This window comes from Labrus bergylta, chromosome 23 (assembly GCF_963930695.1).
Source record: "Labrus bergylta chromosome 23, fLabBer1.1, whole genome shotgun sequence".
Classification (NCBI taxonomy): domain Eukaryota; kingdom Metazoa; phylum Chordata; class Actinopteri; order Labriformes; family Labridae; genus Labrus; species Labrus bergylta.
The window spans coordinates 3,238,865-3,258,864 of record NC_089217.1 but is presented as its reverse complement, the minus strand read 5'-3'; the positions used below and the strand labels follow the sequence as shown (position 1 = coordinate 3,258,864).

At 42.7% G+C, this 20,000-nt stretch overlaps 1 protein-coding gene and 1 long non-coding RNA gene across 2 annotated transcripts in view; one reads left to right on the top strand and one right to left on the bottom strand.

Moving 5' to 3' along the window:
* Window positions 1-14,797, bottom strand: part of lamb1b (laminin, beta 1b) — a 25,540-nt gene extending 10,743 nt beyond the window's left edge. Inside the window, 23 exon segments of the mRNA XM_065951230.1 lie at window positions 1-213; window positions 298-522; window positions 742-905; window positions 1,123-1,354; window positions 1,475-1,518; window positions 1,520-1,601; window positions 1,858-2,044; window positions 2,186-2,306; window positions 2,402-2,535; window positions 2,948-3,106; window positions 3,194-3,329; window positions 3,428-3,507; window positions 3,596-3,708; window positions 3,880-4,056; window positions 4,900-5,088; window positions 5,687-5,807; window positions 6,417-6,619; window positions 7,405-7,468; window positions 7,638-7,826; window positions 8,743-8,816; window positions 10,984-11,119; window positions 14,212-14,387; window positions 14,656-14,797. The exon segment at window positions 1-213 is cut by the window's left edge and continues 5 nt beyond it. Coding sequence (XP_065807302.1) covers window positions 1-213; window positions 298-522; window positions 742-905; window positions 1,123-1,354; window positions 1,475-1,518; window positions 1,520-1,601; window positions 1,858-2,044; window positions 2,186-2,306; window positions 2,402-2,535; window positions 2,948-3,106; window positions 3,194-3,329; window positions 3,428-3,507; window positions 3,596-3,708; window positions 3,880-4,056; window positions 4,900-5,088; window positions 5,687-5,807; window positions 6,417-6,619; window positions 7,405-7,468; window positions 7,638-7,826; window positions 8,743-8,816; window positions 10,984-11,119; window positions 14,212-14,387; window positions 14,656-14,689 — 3,253 coding nt within the window. The 5' untranslated portion in view covers window positions 14,690-14,797.
* Window positions 14,798-18,640: 3,843 nt separating this feature from the next.
* Window positions 18,641-20,000, top strand: part of LOC110003248 (uncharacterized) — a 7,071-nt gene continuing 5,711 nt past the window's right edge. The window contains exon 1 of the long non-coding RNA XR_002278886.3: window positions 18,641-18,986. This is a non-coding gene — a long non-coding RNA (uncharacterized lncRNA). The remainder of the gene's footprint in view (window positions 18,987-20,000) is intronic.

Here is a 20,000-nt window from a genome sequence, read left to right as displayed (position 1 = left end):
CGCAGGAGGAGCTGAAGGAGTTGACGGGATCGCAGTTGCAGTGCTCGCAGCCCGTCCCGCTGGCGAGGTTCCAGGTGTCGGCAGCGCAGCGGTCGCAGTTCTGCCCGACCACGTTGGGCTGGCAGGGACACTGACCGCCGATCTGATTGCACTGACACTCCTCGGGGGACGAGCAGGCCTGAGGGGCCGTCCCCGTCGAGTAACACATACACTCTGCACGCAGGAGGACAGGATATCATTCAGGCTTTAACACACCCAATAACCACAGCATGTTATAACATTAACATCTGTACTCACTCCTGCAGCTCTGAGTGCCAGCGTTGCCGTAGTAACCCAGTCTGCAGTGCTGACAGGCGTAGCCCTCGGTGTGGTACAGGCACTTGAGGCAGGCGCCCGTCCGAGCGTCGCACGACGCCGGGTCGTGCATGTCGATGTTGCTGTTACACTGGCAGGGCAGGCAGCGGCCCCCGGGGACCAGAGGGTTCCCGAAGTAACCCGGGGCGCACTGATCACACCTGGCGCCTGCGAGAGGACAGGAACCAGGACAGGAAGTAACAACAACAGTTCAAAGGAGCGGATCGGAGGAGACCTGAAGTGTTTGTTTTGGGTGAGGTGAAGACTTGATGACACAAAGTTCAGGACTGAAACAGCTGCTTATGTGAAAACTAAATCTTCTATACTCTCTGTGTGTGTGTGTGTGTGTGTGTGTGTGTGTGTGTGTGTGTGTGTGTGTGTGTGTACCTTTGTATCCTGCGCTGCACACACACACCAGCTGGCTGGATGGAGACAGGAGGTAGCAGCTGTCTGAAAACTGGCGTCCGCTGCGGGGTCCGTCAGGGCACATGCAAGGGCGACAGTGATCACCTGAGCCCAACTCTGGGTCGCCATGGTAACCATCCAGACACCTGGAGGTTAAAAAAGAAGAAGTAAAGAATAGCATCCCCTCACTGATACTCCTTTAAAGCATCTTTCTGGGGCGAGATGTTCAGAAGTAATCGGAGAAGATAACTTTAGTTTAAAATAAAAAATTGGTAATCGGTGAAATAGTTATTTTAAACATCTGTATCCGCCCTGATAATTACAACGGAAGCTTCCCTAGTCGACCTCCTCCCCGGGCCGTACCTCTCACAGTGTTGTCCGGTGGTGAAGTCTCTGCAGCCCTGACACGCTCCGGTGTGCGGGTGGCAGAACTCGCTGTGCCCGTTGCACTGACACGGCCTGCACTGAGGGTAACCCCAGAAACCCGGCAGGCAGTGGGAGCACTGACGCCCCGTGGCCCCCGGGGCGCACTGACACTGACCGGTTGCCTCGTGACAGAAGGCGCTGACGGAGGCCGCGAGGTCGCACCCACAGGCTGGGGAAGAGAAAAAAAAAAAAATCATTACCCCTTCTTGATGAATCATTACCCCTTCTTGTTGAATCATTACCCCTTCTTGTTGCAGGATTCATGAGGTATCAAAGGAACAACACTCACGTCTGCAGCCGGCGGGGCTGAACAGGAACGTAGCCGGAGCGCAGCACGACGTTCGGTCGACACTGGCACTGACCTCCGCTGGGGTCGCACACGGCGCTGAGGGAGCCCTGAGGGTCACACTGGCATGCTGAAAGACAAGGCAACAGAACATTGAGAGGAGGATTTCTTTGGTCTAAAAAGTCCTTTAAAGAGTATAAAGACGAGAGTTTATGCTGCACAATTCAGGATTCCCTTCTTTGATTCAGAAATCAGGAAGAGAGAGAGAGTGGGGAACGCCATGCGGGAAAGAAGCCACGGGTCGGATTAGAACCCGGGTCGTCTGCTTGGAGGACTACATCCTCTGACCAAAAAACACTAAGCAGACACACGTATTAAAAACGTACCCATGGCTCCTTTGTGCAGCAGAGCGGAGACGCTGAAGATGTAGTCGTTGCAGATTTCGGTCATGGGGCTTTTGACGACGCTCTGGCTGCTCTCCAGACAGCGGTAACGCTGGAACGTGTCCCACGCTCCCTCGCCGTCGCTCCCGTGGAACATGTCCATCTCCCTGACCCGAGGAATCAGCACCAGCTATGAAAAGAGAGGGAGGAGGAGGAGGCGAGTGATGGAAACTGTAACACAAACACGGGTTTGTAGGGATGGAGGAGCAGAGTGGAGGGAGATTTTTGAGAAATATGAATGAACGAACGTAGTGAGTGAAATGTAACGTACAGAGTCGATGAGTGTGTACGGGCTCTGGACGTCGCTGACAGACGAGTAGCGAGGCAGAGTGAGACTGATCGTGTAGTTCAGTCCTTTCTCGAAACACACCGACCTCACTAGCAGCACATGTCTGAAACCCAAAAAAAGGAAAAAAGTCGGTGAGGTTCTTCTTTTCAAAATAAACCCAGAGAGACTCAGAAACGTAAACTGATGTTTTTTTTTCACCTGGATCCAGGCGGCAGAGAGATGAGCTGCTCGTCTTCGCTCTGGATGGAGTTGCTGCAGTGACCTGAATAGTTTGGAGGGTTGAAGACGGGACGGTGAACTCGGATGTTCACCTGCTCCCACTGCTGCGGCAGCTGGCAAACACAAACACACACACACACGTGTTATTAAGGAAATCTAATTTGCATTAAGTATTTTTTGTGTTTTTTACATACAAAACTACAGGGGGCGCTAAGTACTCAAACTGGCATTTAAAGGGTTAAAATCCTGAAAATGAATACTTTTTTTATATCAATCAAGAGAGCTGGAGTTGGTTAAAAAAATGAAGTCAATCAAAGTGGGAAAAAACATTACTGTATAATATTTTTATTGCCATTTATGAACACATGTTTTTCCAACGTTACTTTTAAAATAGATAGTCTGAAGGTTAAATTAGACATTATTCTATTTAATTAAATAGAGAAAGTTCAAAGTTCTGCAGCAGAAAGACAAAGTTAACCTCTGTGTCCTCGTTGGGATCTTTATATTCAAATCAGCATGTGTCACCTGAGGCTCATAGCGAACGAGGATGTCATAGTCCATGGACTCTGGGATGTTGTTGATGTGGAATTCTAAGTAAGCTCCTTCTGGCACGTTGACAAAACCCATACCGGTCCAGGTGGGACTGCGATCCAGAGGGTAAGGCCTGGGTACCACCGTCACACCCTGAAAGAGAGCGGTGGTCACAGCTCTAGTTTTCATGATGATGAGAGCATCACTTGATTTTTATATTTTTTTGTTAAACACACTCACAGGTCCGTGCTCGGCGTCCTCGGCCTCGTAGGTGTAGTGATCCAGAGCGATGAAGTAAAAGCCGGACTCGACCTGACTGCAGCGCCGACCAAACATGTGCTCCCTGCACACACACTGTCCTGTGTGAGGGTCACAGCTGTGGAGATAAGATGGAGATATTTGTACCTCAGAATTTGTATTTGATTGTGTTGCTTGTTGTTTGTGCACAAATGTAACTGAGCGTTCAAAACGTACTTATTGTCGACGGCTCCTCCCTGGTCGCAGTCACACGGTCTGCAGCCGTCCATATCGTTGGAGAGACCCCAGTGCTGAGGCTACAGGTAAGAAGAAAGGAGCATCTGTTAATGCACACAATAACAGTTTTAAAATCTTCAATTTGAGGCGAAGAGTTTCTGTCCTCACAGTGCACTGATCGCAGTTATGTCCGTCAACGAGACGTTTGCAGAAGCAACTTCCCGTCTTGGAGTCACAGGAGTTTCCTCCCTGCAGAGTTCCCAGCGGGTTACAGGTACAAGCTGTGAAAAAAAACCCCACACAATCACACAATAAGACAACAGCCTGGACTGAGTCAGTGTGTGTGACTGCAGCTCCTGCAATCTGTACTCTGATGTGAAAAACAATGGAATATGCTTTAAAAAAAAAAAAAAAACAGTCTGAGAGAAATGAATATCTGGTTGCAGACTTACGCAGGCAGCCGTGCGCCCCCTGTCCCAGCCCGTGGTACCCCTGTCTGCAGTGGTTGCAGCGCTCGCCCTCCACGTTGGCTTTGCACCGACACTGACCTGAGATCAGCCCGGCTGCAACGTCGGTCCTCGAGTCGCACAGACCGCCCTTCAGGGACCCGACGGGGTCGCAGTTACACACTGTGGAGACAGGAAGTTGTTCAGGTGATGGTGATGTACTCTTGGGGCCAGAATATAACGCTTTTCTAGTTTTCTGATTACTCAAAGCTCTTTTACACCGCAGGTCACACCTACACATTCACACACTGATGGCCGAGGCTGCTGTGTGAAGTCACCATCAGAAATAACTAATCTCATTTATACACATTCATACACAGCCAACGAAACAGCAGGAGCAACTTGGGGTTAAGTGTCTTGCCCAAGGACACATCGGACATTGCTGCAGTTGCTGGGGATCGAACCCTCGACTTACCACTAAGCCACAGCGACTATTATATACACAACAAATTGTGGGGCTATGAAGTCAATAAATGATAAAAAACATTCATCTCTTTCAAACTCCTGGTAATCATTTTCGAGTCTTCTTAAGACGTCTTTACCTGAATAAGAAAATATATTTAAAATGTTTTAAAATAAAAGCAGACACTGTAAGTTAAGAGCAAAGATCTTTAAAAGTTTATGTGTAATTGTATAGATGATCTTGGAGTAGGAAGTGTTTTGGTTTTACAGCCGTCTTTCCACTTGTACCCACTACTTAACTACGATCACGCTGCAACAACAGCTTATTTCTGCTTTTTCACTTCAAAGACTAACAGCACAGTCAGAGAGTTCAGCTCCAGATGTCTCAGAGAGAGAATGTCCTGGAGGAGAACACCAACGTGCACGTCCAGTAATGACTGGAGCGAGGCCGTAAAGAGGAGTGGGACACACACACACACACACACACACACACACACACACACACACACACACACACACACCCACCCACCCACACACTGGGGAGGTTACACGGTGGTGACTTACGCTCACAGACGCTGGGATCCCGCAGGTCTCTGTTCGGGTGCTGGTAGTAGAAGGGGGCGCACTGCTCGCACTGCCGGCCCACCGTGTTGTGTTGACAGTCGTCGCACACTCCTCCGCTCACGTTGCCGGTCGTCTTGTACATGGCCATGTCGAAGTGGCACGATGTGGAGTGATGGTTGCACTCGCACTCTGACAGAGGAGGAGACAAATCCACACGTTTAGAGGGGGAAAGTCTAAAGCTGGTAAAAAAATGCTTTTTTTCAACTGCTTTAAAGTCTTAATATGTGATTTTTCACACTTAAATATATAAATCAAGTATGTCCTCTGAAAATAACTCTGTGAGTCATGACTGTCTACAATGGGTGTAACACCCGAGTTCCACTGTCTGTGATGTTTTCAGAGTTTTCAGAGTCCTATCTTCACTTTGTTTACATCGCCAGGACGGCCGGCTGACTCCTCCCCTCGTGTATAAAAGTTGTTTAATTGAGGGACTAGAGAAAAGAAGAATAACATACTGTACTCACTGCTTAACTGTGTTTCTAGATCACGCTCATTTCAGGTAAATTTACATGCAGTGTGAAGATACCAGCATAATAAAGATCACTAGCATTAGCATGCTAACACAACAATGCGGCGCGAGTTGTTTTGGTTTCATGCTGGTGCTCAAGGGCGACGTCTGCTGGATCAAAAAATCACATATAAAGCCTTTCAAATCTGGAAAGTGAACTACACGTTCTTAATTCCATGTCATAAGTGATCTAGTCCTGTACTTGTGTTTGCATCTTACTCTTGCAGGCATGAGTGTTTCGTCCCTCTGCAGGCCTCCAGGGTAAATCATGGTAGAAGTCCTGGCAGTGCTCGCAGTTTAGTCCCTCAGTGTTGTGATTACAAACACAACGGCCGTGCACCTGAATACGGCAAAAAACATATCAACACCAACTGAAGAATCAGACGCATACACTGACTGTGATTTATTATCACAATCCTACAATTCACTTAGCAGACTCTTTTATCCAAAGCGACGTACATCAGAGAGTAAGAACAACACAAGCAAGGATCTAGAAAAAAGGGAACAATGTCAGTAAGAGCAAACGATCAGCTTTGAGTCTGATTGGACACACAGGTGCTGACAGGAAGTGACCAGAGGCAAAGCACAACATTGAGGGCAGTTCTTGAGAGCTCTAATCAGTATAGAAACCATCTTATAAGTCGTCGTTATCAAACAAAAACCATCGTCATTACCATCATCATCATCAATAATATGGAGACCATCATCATTAAGTTAGTAGGTATTCATGAAAGAGCTGGGTCTTTAGCTTTTTCTTAAAGGTACAGAGGGACTCTGAACATAATGTGACTTTCTTCTAAGGCTTAAATAAAAGGTTTAATCTTGCATGTTTCCTATTTTCTGTTTCACTCTTTAGTCATTTGACTGTGTGTGTGTGTGTGTGTGTGTGTGTGTGTGTGTGTGTGTGTGTGTGTGTGTGTGTGTGTGTGTGTGTGTGTGTTTGATGTACCATGCCCTCGTCTCCTTTCGGGGCTCCGTCGATCGGTGCGCACTCGGAGGCGTGGCCGTAGCAGAAGCAGTTGCCGCGGACGACCATGTCATAGAGGGAGTAGTAGTACTTCTCCGTCACCTCGTCTCGGGAGTCGAGCAGGTTGTCACCCAGCGTGTGGAGCTTGACGAACTTCACCCGCAGGTTGGTGATCTTCAGCATGTCTGCACACATGAGCGATCAGAGCGTTACATCAAATATCACACACTTTAACTTTCTTTATCGAGGGAAGAGTGCGAGCTTAGCGTCTCAAAGGTAAACCTCTCTCTTCTGTAAAGCTAGAGAAGGAAAAGGAAAACTATCATCACTCATTTCACACTGATTTTACAGACCCTCAAAGATACCTCTGCTGTTCCTCACACACCTACAGCATTCACCACATACTCACCATGAGCCCTCTGCGTGTGTGTGAATGTGTCTCCGTCTGGATGTCGGTGAGCGAGCAAAGACGGAGTCACTTCTACGTGTGAAATTCCACAAAGCGCGCTCTCTCTGTGTGACCCCTGCTCTGCTCTAAAGTACCTGGACTACAGCGACTAAACAAATCCGCTAGAAATGATCTTCCACAGGGTTTTGAGTTATTCCTCTTTGTGTCTCCATTGACCTCACACTAAGGAGGCATGTTAATGATTAGAGTTTCATGACAAATATTTAAGGTAAATCTCAAAAGCCTCATGATTTAGTCTTATTTGAACTAACAGCAGAAATCTTCCTGCTATAAAACTAACTAAATCTTTTCTGTTTTTTATGTTAATTATTGGTGAAATCACTCATTTGTTCAGATAAATTATGCATGAGCATGAAAAGTGACTCTTTAACAATCTGTACACACCTGGAAACCTGTGATAAGGAGCCAGTTAGAGACCTGCTTTCTTTTAGGGGATTAACAAGCTAAAGGTGCAAACAACACAAAAATAATTCATTACATCATAATGTATAAGCGTCTTACTCTGTATCCTCAGACTGTAAGGGTCATCAATCCTGAAGGCGGGGTCCAACACCCGAAATATCAGCTGGTAAAGAAATAAAGGAACATTTATCAGTTTTAAGTTGAATGAGAAGTGACTTTTGTGTATTTGTTCTTTACATATTCATCAAAATCCTTATTTGATTTGGATGAAATCAAAAAGTATTAAGCATTGGTCAAATAATAAAAATATAAAGAGCAGAAGGCAGTCTCACCTCTCCCTCTGTGGACGGCTCGATGTCGGAGTAATGCGAGTCGCAGAGGATCTCGTCCACTTTGACCATCGGCCCGGGGGACACGCCGGGGAAAGACGACTCGCAGTCGTAGGCGAAGTAACGATAAACCTGCCACGACTTCCCGAAGTCCATCGAGCGCTCGATTATCATGGCAGCCGGCCGAAACGTCTTGAGACAAAAAACAGAAACATTTTATTACCTGGTGTTAAGAAAAACATGGTGAAGTGTGACAGCCCCCTGTAAATCTTCTGGAGACACAATTTTCTGTAAAAGGTGGACAACTTAACACTTCCATGCAGCCTAATCGGAAATAATCATGTTGTGGTTGTGGAATTTTGTTATTTTTATTTTTTTACGTTTTTATTTATTTACATATATTTTAATCATCCTGCTTTATTCCTGTATTTAATTTAACTTAATAATATTTTTTTGTTAGTCAGGTTTTTTTTTTTGGTTTTTTTTTTTGTTTTTTTCTGTTTGTCTTTTTTTCTGTCTTGCATTGATAGTGTTTCCCTTGTTGGGTATTGTTCTATATAATTTATTGTCTGGTTTTGTACTGTTGTAAAACATTTGAAAACAATAAAGATGTTGGTCAGAAAAAGAAAAAAAAAAGAAAAACATGGTAAAGTGTATTTTGCATAATGTGCGACCTTTAAAATATAGATTAAATATTTGTTTTAATTCATAATGATGTGGATACAACATATAATTTAACTTGGATTTAAAGTCATAACATGTCTGATTGGGTGAGGGCTGTTCGAGCTGTTGATCCTTCCTGCCTTCACGTTCTTCAACAGGATATAGCGTGTGTATTTCGACTATCTGAGTGTTTCAGGCACAACTCCAGCTGGCCACCATCACGGCCGACCATTTGCTGGAGATGACTTTTTTTTTTTACTACACAGCCGTTAACTCATCCTCCTCCTCTCCCTCCTTTCTCTTCCCACCGTCCCCCAGAGACCTCAATGATTTTCCACATTCCTCCACCACAGCTGTACGAGCGCTGTGTTTATGCGAGCTGTGGGTACGGGGACAGTTAATGTGATATATGTGTGTTTGTGTTGTGCAGAGGGAGAACAGGCACCTTGAAGGTCATGATAAGATGGGTGAAGTGAAACTCGGCCTCGAGGTCCAGCTGGATGGTGACGTTCTCCACACCTGGTGACGATGAAAAGACAGGAAATTAACATTTAGGGCCACATATTTTATAACATTTCCATTCATAAAAACTCACTATAAAAACTGTCAACGCCCCTGATACACTTTCTCACACACTGAAACTATCCTAAATATTTACATCTGCGCTCCTTTATGCAGCTAAAGCTTGATTTATTACCACATATGAATCTAAACAAGCTGCAGTTCTGGATGGTGTAGTACCAGCAATTTCTAAATTCTTCTAAGTCTCTGTGTAGTGTCGCCCAATTCTTTCTTTCTGCCATTAAAGCTAAAGAAAAGTCTAATGTAGTTAAATGACTGTTAGAAACTGTTAAAGCAAAAATAAATAATAATTTGAGGAGGAGAATCACTTTAGCATGTAGAGCTAAACTTAAAGGCTTTATATGCGATTTTTTGATCCAGCAGATGTCGCCCTTGAGCACCAGCATGAAACCAAAACAACTCGCGCTGCATTGTTGTGTTAGCATGCTAATGCTAGTGATCTTTATTATGCTGGTATCTTCACACTGCATGTAAATTTACCTGAAATGAGCGTGATCTAGAAACACAGTTAAGCAGTGAGTACAGTATGTTATTCTTCTTTTCTCTAGTCCCTCAATTAAACAACTTTTATACACGAGGGGAGGAGTCAGCCGGCCGTCCGGGCGATGTAAACAAAGTGAAGATAGGACTCTGAAAACTCTGAAAACATCACAGACAGTGGGACTCGGGTGTTACACCCATTTTAGACAGTCATGACTCACAGAGTTATTTTCCGAGGATATACTTGATTTCTACATTTAAGTGTGAAAAATCACATATAAAGACTTTAAAGCAAAGTTAGCATCCTAAGAATAACAGTAACTCGCTCACGTCCCCACCTTCCTGTAGGTTAGCTGCGCTGTGGGAGCTGCGGCTTCAACCTAACAATGTTTTACAATTTAGGATTTAAGATTTATTTTGTTCTCCATGAATGCAAGTTGAAGTCTTCCCACTTTAAACTATTAATCAGGAAATGAACAGTTACACTATGACGAGGCCTGCTGATCGACACAAAAAAGTTATTGCACATTTTTTAATCTTTTTAGTTAGTGATGTAAATGTCCCTTGCTCTCTCTGGGTAACTTATCTCTATGTAGAAATGTCTGTGTGGTGCAACCCTTTGATTCCTGGATCTCTTCTTACAAAACATTTGTAAATAAATGGATTTTTTTTTCAACTCAACAGCAGCTGAAGCAACTGGCTCTGACAAGCAAGATAGTGGAACAGGAGGACTTTCTGTGAGGGAATTAGGAAATCCCAAGCAAAGCCCATTGTATGTCTGCAGCTTCCTGCTGTATTAAAGCCATCTGCCCCGCTGGCTGCAGCTCCCTCTATGACTCATACCCTCATACCTCTGACAGATTCCCACCGCTGTCAGGGAACAGTGTGTGCATGTGCAGTGTGAATGTGGGAGCAGGGGATGTTAGCCTGGGAACTGAGCTAATGGGATTTCTTTAGGGGCTCAAATTCATAACGATGTGATGATGGTTCCAGTTCTTTCACGTTGTGTCACTGAAATAAGGAAAACAAATGACCAAGGTTTCCTCATTATTGTTTTCATTTGTATGACTTTTTTTTTAATTCACTTTTGGGGCTTTTATTCCTTATAAGATAAGTGAGTCTGCACACACACACACACACACACACACACGCACCTCTTTAATAAGACATTTTCCAGTGACTTCCACATGGAAAGAATTTCTTGTTTTATAGCTTTAATGCAGAGTTTTATCTTTCCACTCCCACACCTGGCCTCAAGGTGGATTTAAGTGCGAGAGTAAAAACTGAGTCTCGTTCTCGCCGTGGAGTCTCTGAACCGCCGCTTTCTCATTACACACTTCCCTCTTCTCCCACTTTAAAGGCCTGTGTGTGTCCAAGTGATGACACACATCTGTTTCTTTTTTTATCCTCACACCTGTTCTCCAAAGCACACCTGTAAGCCCCGCCCCCCACCCCCTCCTCCGCCTGCTGTGATTGGCTGCAGTGAGAGGCTCTGTGATCTCCTAGTCTAGTCATTACTGAGCTGTGTTCCCATGAGAACAGAGTCGGCGAGCGCTCACACGCTACGCTGCTCTTTTATTTCAAAACCAGGAGTGAACAGGAAGTCTCTCTCTCTGTTTCTCACCGTTCTCAGACTGCCACCAGGTCTTGAGGCGGTTGTGAGCGAAGGTGGTGACCACGTTCTCGATGGTGTGGCTGTCCTGATTGCTGTCCTCGTCGAACATCCTGCTCGAGTCGCACGTGAAACATTTCTTCTCCTCCTGATGGACAGAGAGAGAGAGAGAGAGAGAGAGAGAGAGAGAGAGAGAGAGAGAGAGAGAGCAGAGTGTTAAAGGATCAGTTCACACAAATTACAGAAAAGTGAACCATGCTAACCATGATTTGGTATTTTATTCACCAATGTTCAAGAAAAACAATCTTTCCTTGAGTTTTCTGTCATCATATATGAAAAGTCTTCTTTGCTTTTTGTACAGATTTTTTCTCCCCAAAGTTGATATCAGTATTAGACCTAAAAAAAATCACATATCTGTCGGGCCCTAGCAATCTTTGTTTGCAGTGGCGGTTCTACACCAGTTTTACTGAGGGGGCCAGTTGTTTTGTCAGAGAGGAACATTAAACCCAGGTGACAAATTGACAAAGATGATCTAGCTTAAAAAACAAAATGTTTATTGTACCGAAAACCAAATGATTCTTGTTGCTTCAGAGGTGGCAGCGAGCGTCATTAGTGGATGTTTAGAGTCAGCGTCAGTGTTACATGGGCACTGGCCCCTGTTGGCCCCTGCCTAGAACCGCCCATGTTTGTTTGACCTTACTAAAATGGCAGAATGGGAGAAAAAATCTGCTCTTAAGTTTTTTGTAAAAAACCTAAAAGTAGGATCATGGGAGCTGTTAAAGAAACTACAAATTGAAAGTTTGTAATATGGAGAAAATGTGGATTAAACGATGTGTATATTAAGTTTCTGATGTGTCTGTTCAATAATGTTTTCACTTCATTAATCAGCAGCAGACGCCTCGCCTGCTCGCCAGATGTTTGGCATGAAGGCAAACAAAACTCAGGCGCACACACTCACCAGTAAATCTCTCCAAATTTGCAGCGTGTGAATCAATAAGACGTGTTTCTCAATTTCATCCCCTGCCCACTGAGTCTGTGTTGAAATGAGTCTCACTAAGTGGCTCCACTTAAGGCTAACTTTCCTCCCCCTCATCCAGCCCCTCCTCACCCTCAGCTCATACTTGAGCGCTGTGCTCATCCTGAAGGGAAGCTCAGATAGGCACCACACTGTGTCCGTGATTTCAGTTTTTCAAGGACGGCATTCACAATCGAGAACTTGCCGAAGGGTTTTGAGATAGAGAGAGATTCTCCCTTTGCCTCGCCACCGGACATCACGCACACAGGGGGTGGGATTGTGAGGAACACACAAGGCTTTTATTGTGAAGAGAGGAATGTCTGAACTCCCACACAAGACGGCGAGCAGATACTGTACATGCATCTCACACACACACACAAACACAATCTAAAGAGTTCTGATAAAAAAAACTTAAACCTCTACTCAGCTGATTGGTTTGTTGAATGAAATCTTGATGATCAATCAATCATTTCATCAGGGTTTTAAAGCAAAAGTGCCAAAAATGTGTTTGCTTCAATTCCTTTAATCTGATATTTAACAGACCATCTTTGAGTTTTCAGTTTTTTTTTTTCCACAAACACGCTTATTAAAGTCATCACCTTAGAGCCTGTAAATATAAAAAGGCTGTTCTCCATTTCTGTGATATCATGAAAAACAAAATTCAGAAAACAAGCCTCAGATTAACAGATGATTACAGTAGTTATAGCTGCTTTTAATAAAATATGAAACAGACAGAAGAGAGGAATTAAAAATACTTTCTTGTCTTCTTTTTTCATGCAAAGGCAAACATTTGTCGTATTTCATTTAAAACCCAATGTAACAGCGCATTAACCCACCCTCTTCTCATGCAGCTATTCAAACGCTGTGGTCATAAAAATGATGCGTTCAAGGCCCACAAAGCTCATCGGTTTGACGCAACTTTAATGGCTTTTTCTGAAGATCTGACCCAAGTTTTGCTAACCAAGCTGCGTGATAAAATCACAGAAAAGACAACAAATCATTCCCTTTAACCCCATAATTTAATAAAAGCAAATGTTCTTTGGTTAAAAATAAACTTGCAGTAATTTAATCTGCTTTTTTGAAGGTTAGTATGTGTTGCTATGATTCCAGTCTGGCTGATATTTTAGTATCAGAACTAAAACGTTACTGATCGATGAGTAGACAAACAGATCAGCAAGACACACACTAAAGTATTTATCTATTTTATATGTCAACAAAGGTCGCATTGTTAGCCTACTGTATACACATGTGCTTTATTATAAAGAGGATAAGTAAAGCATGCAAAGTCTGCTGTGGTGGAAAATACATTTCTCTGCATGCATTTATATTAGATTACATAATGCATTATAGGCTTTAAACCTCTTTCACACTGTAATGTTTCTGTTCAGGTTTATTATATCCACATGACATCTATTTCCGTTCTGTCAGTCCTGGGAAAGTGTTCTTCTCTCAGTCTATCTGAAGTGTCTGCGACTTTTGTCTCTCCTCTTATTTTAGTTATTGAGCCTTTAAAGTGTCTGATGGGGAAACTGTGATGATGAAACTTGAAAGGGACATTCGTCCTCTCTCTTGCAATGGCATGTGATGAATTCCCGACAGAATGTGTGAAGGAATGCATGTAACGCAGTAATAAGTGTACTCCATCGCTCTCTTTTCCTTCACTTATAATTCTCACTTTGTAAGTTTTGCTTTTATCCCTTCTTCCTAAACACTTCTTCCCTCCCTCTTTCCTTAATTTCCTTAAACATAAAGCAGGTTGTAACTTCTGCTGAAAAGTGCTACAGACGTTTTACGTCACAAAGCAAAAGGCAGAGAAAATACTGAAGAAACTTTGTAACACTCTGTAGTTTATATCAAACAGAAGAAGTACAAGATTATCCTTCCAAGGTCAAGGACATTTAGGAGCTCATTTATCTCATTTTGGCACTTTAAACAGTGTCATCTGCAGGAGTTCAAGATCACCAGAACAATTAAATCATGGTCTTTGTGGTTGATGTGTTTGCATGAGTTTTAAAAACGGTTTGCATGCACTGAAAACTTTCATTTCTTAATGTAATTAAGCAGAAAACATGCACAAAAAACTTTTGATTTCAAGATGCACAACAACACAAGTTAGGACCTGTGATTTATCAAAAGTCAAAAATATCATCTGCCTCAGCCACATCTTACTCTATCAGATTTATTTAAGTTTTTTTTCTAATTTTAAGACAGCTGCTTTTGCTTACCTCCAGATGTCCGACGATGCAGAATTTCTCGGGATGTTTGAGTCCGCAGGTGGAGGAGGCGGTGAGTTTGTGCGCGCGGCCGATCAGCAGGTCACCTGTGGCGGGATAACAGCTGCCCTCCGTGCACACATCTGTAAACTCCGGGAACTGAGCCCTGCAGCAGGGCCACCACAGGGCTGCAGGGAGGAAGACTACCGTCAGTGAGAAGAAGTCTGAGATTTGTATTTATTTATTTGGAAACCAGAAGTTTTGTTTTGCTGTTTATCCAGCAGCAGCCATTCTTTTTCTCCTAGTTAATTTCTGAGCAGAAGTGAATAACACTTCTCATATGGCTTTCATTACATGCTGCTGTTGCTGGAGATGAGTGAGTGCGAACATTGTGGCAGCTACAGAAGATAAAATCCTCCTCTGTTACTTTATTTCTTTAAAAAAACATGAACTCACCCAGAAACGTGACAAAGTGGATTAAGAGCGACATATCCGAGTGTGGATCATTGACAGCTCTTCTGATGCGTGGTGTTGATGTATCCTGCAGCTGAGAGAGACAGTGTGAGTATGAAGAGTACAGTCACACAGACTGAGGGAGTTCACTTGGAAGAAGTGCGTCTGTATGGAGGGTGGACAGTGCCAGGCGAAGGATAGCAGCTGTATGGAGGGTGAAAAGTGCCGCAGATAACAACAAAAGAACAAAGTTAAAGAAATAAAGTGTGGAGAGTATCCGGACTATGATACACAGTTAACATATTACATCTCAAAAATCCCAGTGAGTGGCACGTTTGACTGTTAAAAGTCTTAAAACTCATTTATTCAGTCTGGCTTTTATATAGTCCTTTATATCAATTCAAATCTTAACATTATTGTATTGTCTTTTTTATCCTACCAACATTTTAAATATTATTCTCCAATGTATTAATTTTTGTATCTTATTGCTTTTATGTGTCGTATTTTATTTTTTAATTTTTTTTAATTCTTATTGGTGTGCATTCGTCTCTCAATGATTTTATAAACTACTTTTTCATCAATAACTTCTCTGCGCTCTTGTAAAGCACTTTTAACTGCAATTTGGTTTGTCTGAAAGGTGCTGTATAAATAAAGTTTGATTGATTGATTGAAAAGACAGTAGAACATCTATTTGTCAGAAAACACTACTTACAAATGTATAGGTCGAAATCAGCAATGCTCCATTTTGTCCACACGGGGAGCCAAAATCAACACAAACCGAAAGTTCTGGACTTAAAACTTGAGGTGAGATGTGAGAACATATAGAGAAATAGAGCAGCTATTGATTAATGATGTTATCATCCTAAAATAGCAAAATTCACAAAATCTTTGCATGTGCTCTATTCACTCTAGTGCTCTCTTCACCACAGCGCATTCACGGTTATGAAGAGGAAATGTTCACTTAATCATATCTTCAGACAGTTTATGAAATATGAATCACCACGTCCTCTATTGCTGTCCTCCCCTTTGTTTGTTTTTAATGTTTTTAGTGCATAACCTGCCCTCTTCTATCATCACTACAGCGAGTCTGAGCTGTCTTTCTTAAAAGCGTTTGGCTCCCTCTAGTGGACATTATGGAGTATTGCGTTGTCTTTGCCCCAAAGGTTTTTTTTTCTCCAGAGTTTTGTTGTTCAGCCCAGTTTGCTTTCTTTCATCGCAGACATCAGAGGTGATTTAGTCACTTCAGTTAAGACAGCTTTTGAAATAGTAGGAAACATTGATTCCATTTAAACTTGATATTTTAGTTTATGTATGAGAACATTTTGTGTGCAGCCTTTTTGGAGCATCTTCTAGAGGTGGAACAAGGACAGTCTCTAAGATCATATAATCCCAGTCTTCATACTTCTTACTCTTTAGCAAGTCCTTTATTCAAGGACAAGTTGTAGTTGTGATGCTTTGATTCCATTGTTGTCTCCCTAAAAACTGATTATTACATTTAGTTCATGTGGAAGGAAAAACACTGCATGAAAATTAGACAAATAAGAGAATAAAAATCTGAAGATTTATGAATGCGGCTGAAGGAAAGCAACGTATTTGATCCTAATAAGGTTTATTTCAGGGCTTTATCTGCCTTTACTGTAGAGACAGGACAGTGGATAGGGTTGGAAATCAGAGAGAGAGAGTGAGGAATGACATGCAGGTGTGGTGATTGGACATTTCTGTGTATTTTTCCTTGTTTGGTGCTTGTGTTTTTTTTCTTTCAGAGGCTGGGCGTGGCTTATTGGCTGCTGGGGCTCTCTGCAATCACTCACCTGTTCATCTTCTGTAATCACCGGCTGCAGCATTTATACCCTGGGTCACCTCTCCCAAGCTGCCAGATTATTTCCGCCTACACCGTGGTAGATCAGCTTCTCAGTATCAGTAGACTTTTTTGTGTTTTGGATTACCTGTCGCTAATTGTTCCCTTGTCTTCTTTTTCCCCCAGTGCCTCCAACCAACGAGCTCCAGCACCTCACCACCCAGCCTCTCATTCAAGCCTCACCAGCCTTCACCAGCCTCACTTCAATAAATACCCCTTTACCCACCACCCTGTTTTCCGGTCTTGCTTTTGGGTCCACTTAAAAACCTTTAAGATCATAACAGCAGGGAAGGAGCCACAGCTCGGATCTGAACCTGGGCCGCCACTAAGCCAATCCCATGCGTTTAAAAAAAAAAAAGTAATTTCATAATAAAGACTTTATTTAGCATAAAACGTATCGAAGACTTCACAAAAGACCTAAACAAATTCATGATTTTCTAATAAAATAGAAAAAGAGAATTGAAACATCAAATTTAGATGTTTATGTATTTAGAGATCTGCTTCCATGGACCATCTTTAAGCTCCTTCAAGACTGAGCTTGTGCTTCTTCATGCTCATGTCCTCCAGATTACAGAGAGTCATGGACATACAGTTAGCAGCGTTTAAAATCCTGTCTCTTTCTAATTAGAGGTTTGGGTGACGGCTCAGAACATTGAAAAACCCTCAGCATGTTCAAAAAGTCATTTTTTTTTTTTTTTTTTACTTCCTGCTGGAAATAACAAGAACAAAAAAATCCATTATATTCTAAAAGTCACTTGGCTGCACCCTGTAATTGAGGTGAGTGTAGGAGAGATGTGTGTGTCCGTTCATTTGTGTGCATGTGTGTGTGTGGGTGGCATGAGTCATTTTAAGTTTCAAACAGAGAAGAAGCATGACAGTGAAAAAAAATAAAAAAAAGTACCTCTGAGATGTAACAGGAACAACATGTTTTCTTTCTCTTCTGGTGGGTTTTTTTGTTGTTGTTGTTTTCATCTTCGGCAGTCTGACGAGAACAGGAAGTCTTGATTTGATTTCCAACCAAATCACAGATAATATGCACAATTAAAGCTGCACAAAAAAAATAGTCTCCAGGATGTACAGTAGACACACTTTAACATATACTCTCCTCTAATCCCATTCACGTTTTACTCTGCTGAATTCCAGCCAATTATCACCAATTAAATCGATTCCAGACGACTTTGATCACCTTCCTTCAAATTGTGCAGATTTCAGAGCGAGAAACACACACACAGAAACACACACAGAAACACACACAGAAACACACACAGAAACACACACAGAAACACACACAGAAACACACACAGAAACACACACACACAGAAACACACACACACAGAAACACACAGAAACACACAGAAACACACACAGAAACACACACACAGAAACACACACAGAAACACACACACAGAAACACACACACAGAAACACACACACAGAAACACACACAGAAACACACACAGAAACACACACAGAAACACACACAGAAACACACACAGAAACACACACACACAGAAACACACACACACAGAAACACACAGAAACACACAGAAACACACACAGAAACACACACACAGAAACACACACAGAAACACACACACAGAAACACACACACAGAAACACACACACAGAAACACACACAGAAACACACACAGAAACACACACACAGAAACACACACACACAGAAACACACACACAGAAACACACACACACAGAAACACACACACAGAAACACACACACAGAAACACACACAGAAACACACAGAAACACACACACAGAAACACACACACACAGAAACACACACACACAGAAACACACAGAAACACACACAGAAACACACACACAGAAACACACACACAGAAACACACACACAGAAACACACACACAGAAACACACACAGAAACACACACAGAAACACACACACAGAAACACACACACAGAAACACACACAGAAACACACACACAGAAACACATACAGAAACACACACACAGAAACACACACACAGAAACACACACAGAAACACACACACAGAAACACACACACAGAAACACACACAGAAACACACACTCAACAGAGAGAGAGAGAGAGAGGCTCTGCTCCCTCAACAGCAGGGGTGAACACTAACACTCTAACCCCCCCTCTCTCTCTCTATCTCTCCTTCCCCTCCTCTTTTCCTCCTTCGTTTCTTGGCGTCATTCTAATCCTTCCTCCATGCTGAGAGCAGAAAGACAGAGAGGGAGGAAAAGAAAAAGGAAATACAGGAAAGGAGAGTCACTCCTCCTTTCTCCTCATTTCTTCTTCTTCGTGCCTCTGACTCCTCGTTCTCCTTCTTTCCTCTCCTTCTCTCCTCTCCTCTCCCCCCCGTCTCTTCCTCTGAGGTTTTTAAAGGGTCAGATGAGAGATGGGATGTGGAAATTCTTCTCCAGCCAACAACAACGCCACCAACAGCAGCAGCAACAGTGAAGGTGGCACGGCAGGTGAGAAACACAGCAGGAGGATCTTTGAGCGACACAAACTCAACATCAGTTATTTAAAGATTTATGGTAACTTTTTTTTTCTGGCATATGAAGAAGTTTGAGACTCTCACTGTCATTTCTCTAACTTTAAAAAGTGCATGTTCTTCACGCCTGTTTCATGTTTGTTAGTTTGAACTTTTAAGAGATAGCGTGCCTCAATCAAATCAACTCGTGTTCAGCGTTACAACCTCGACAAACATTTTTAATATTTAAGGCTTCATTGATCTCGTCTCTGATGACCATCTGGAGGCAACTTTTCTATAACCTATAACACAATACTTCATTATAGTGTATATCAGATTGATTGAATTCATCATGTTACTGTGTAGCCTTCACTCTCTTCTCTCACATTATCCCTTCTCTGGTTTGTCTTGCATGTCATTTATTTGTCATGAACTGAAAATTGCTTCTAACATTGAAAGTGTGAAGTTGACATCTGATTCAGCATTTCCTCTGAAGTCATCATCAGTCAAGATTAGAAATTGGAATACACTCTCAAGTGTCAGTATGATCACACATAGCTACTTTTTTTATTTTATCTATGAAGACAAGCAGTCAGAAACTCCCTTTATTAGAGCCCGACCAATAAATCAGCCAGCCGATAAACCAATCCAGTAACTATCAGTATCGGCTAATTCTATCACAGATATGCGCCGATATATTGTTGTATTACACTAACTTCTTTCTGTCACCAGCAGAGGGCGCTATATGGATCACAACAAGCATTATCCCTCAGCATGCACAGTCGCTTTCCATTTGAGTGACCATCTTGTTTTCATTTTATATCTTTTCCACAAGCGTTTGAGGGAAAAAACGCAAAAATGGAAGATAAATCCAAGAAAGATATCGGCTGATATATCGGTATCTGATTATTTTATTTTCCGAAAATCCATATCGGTCGCCCTTTATTTGGATTTATAAAGTGCTTTTGATATCAATGTCGACGTAAATGTCTTAACATTGTAACCCAAAACT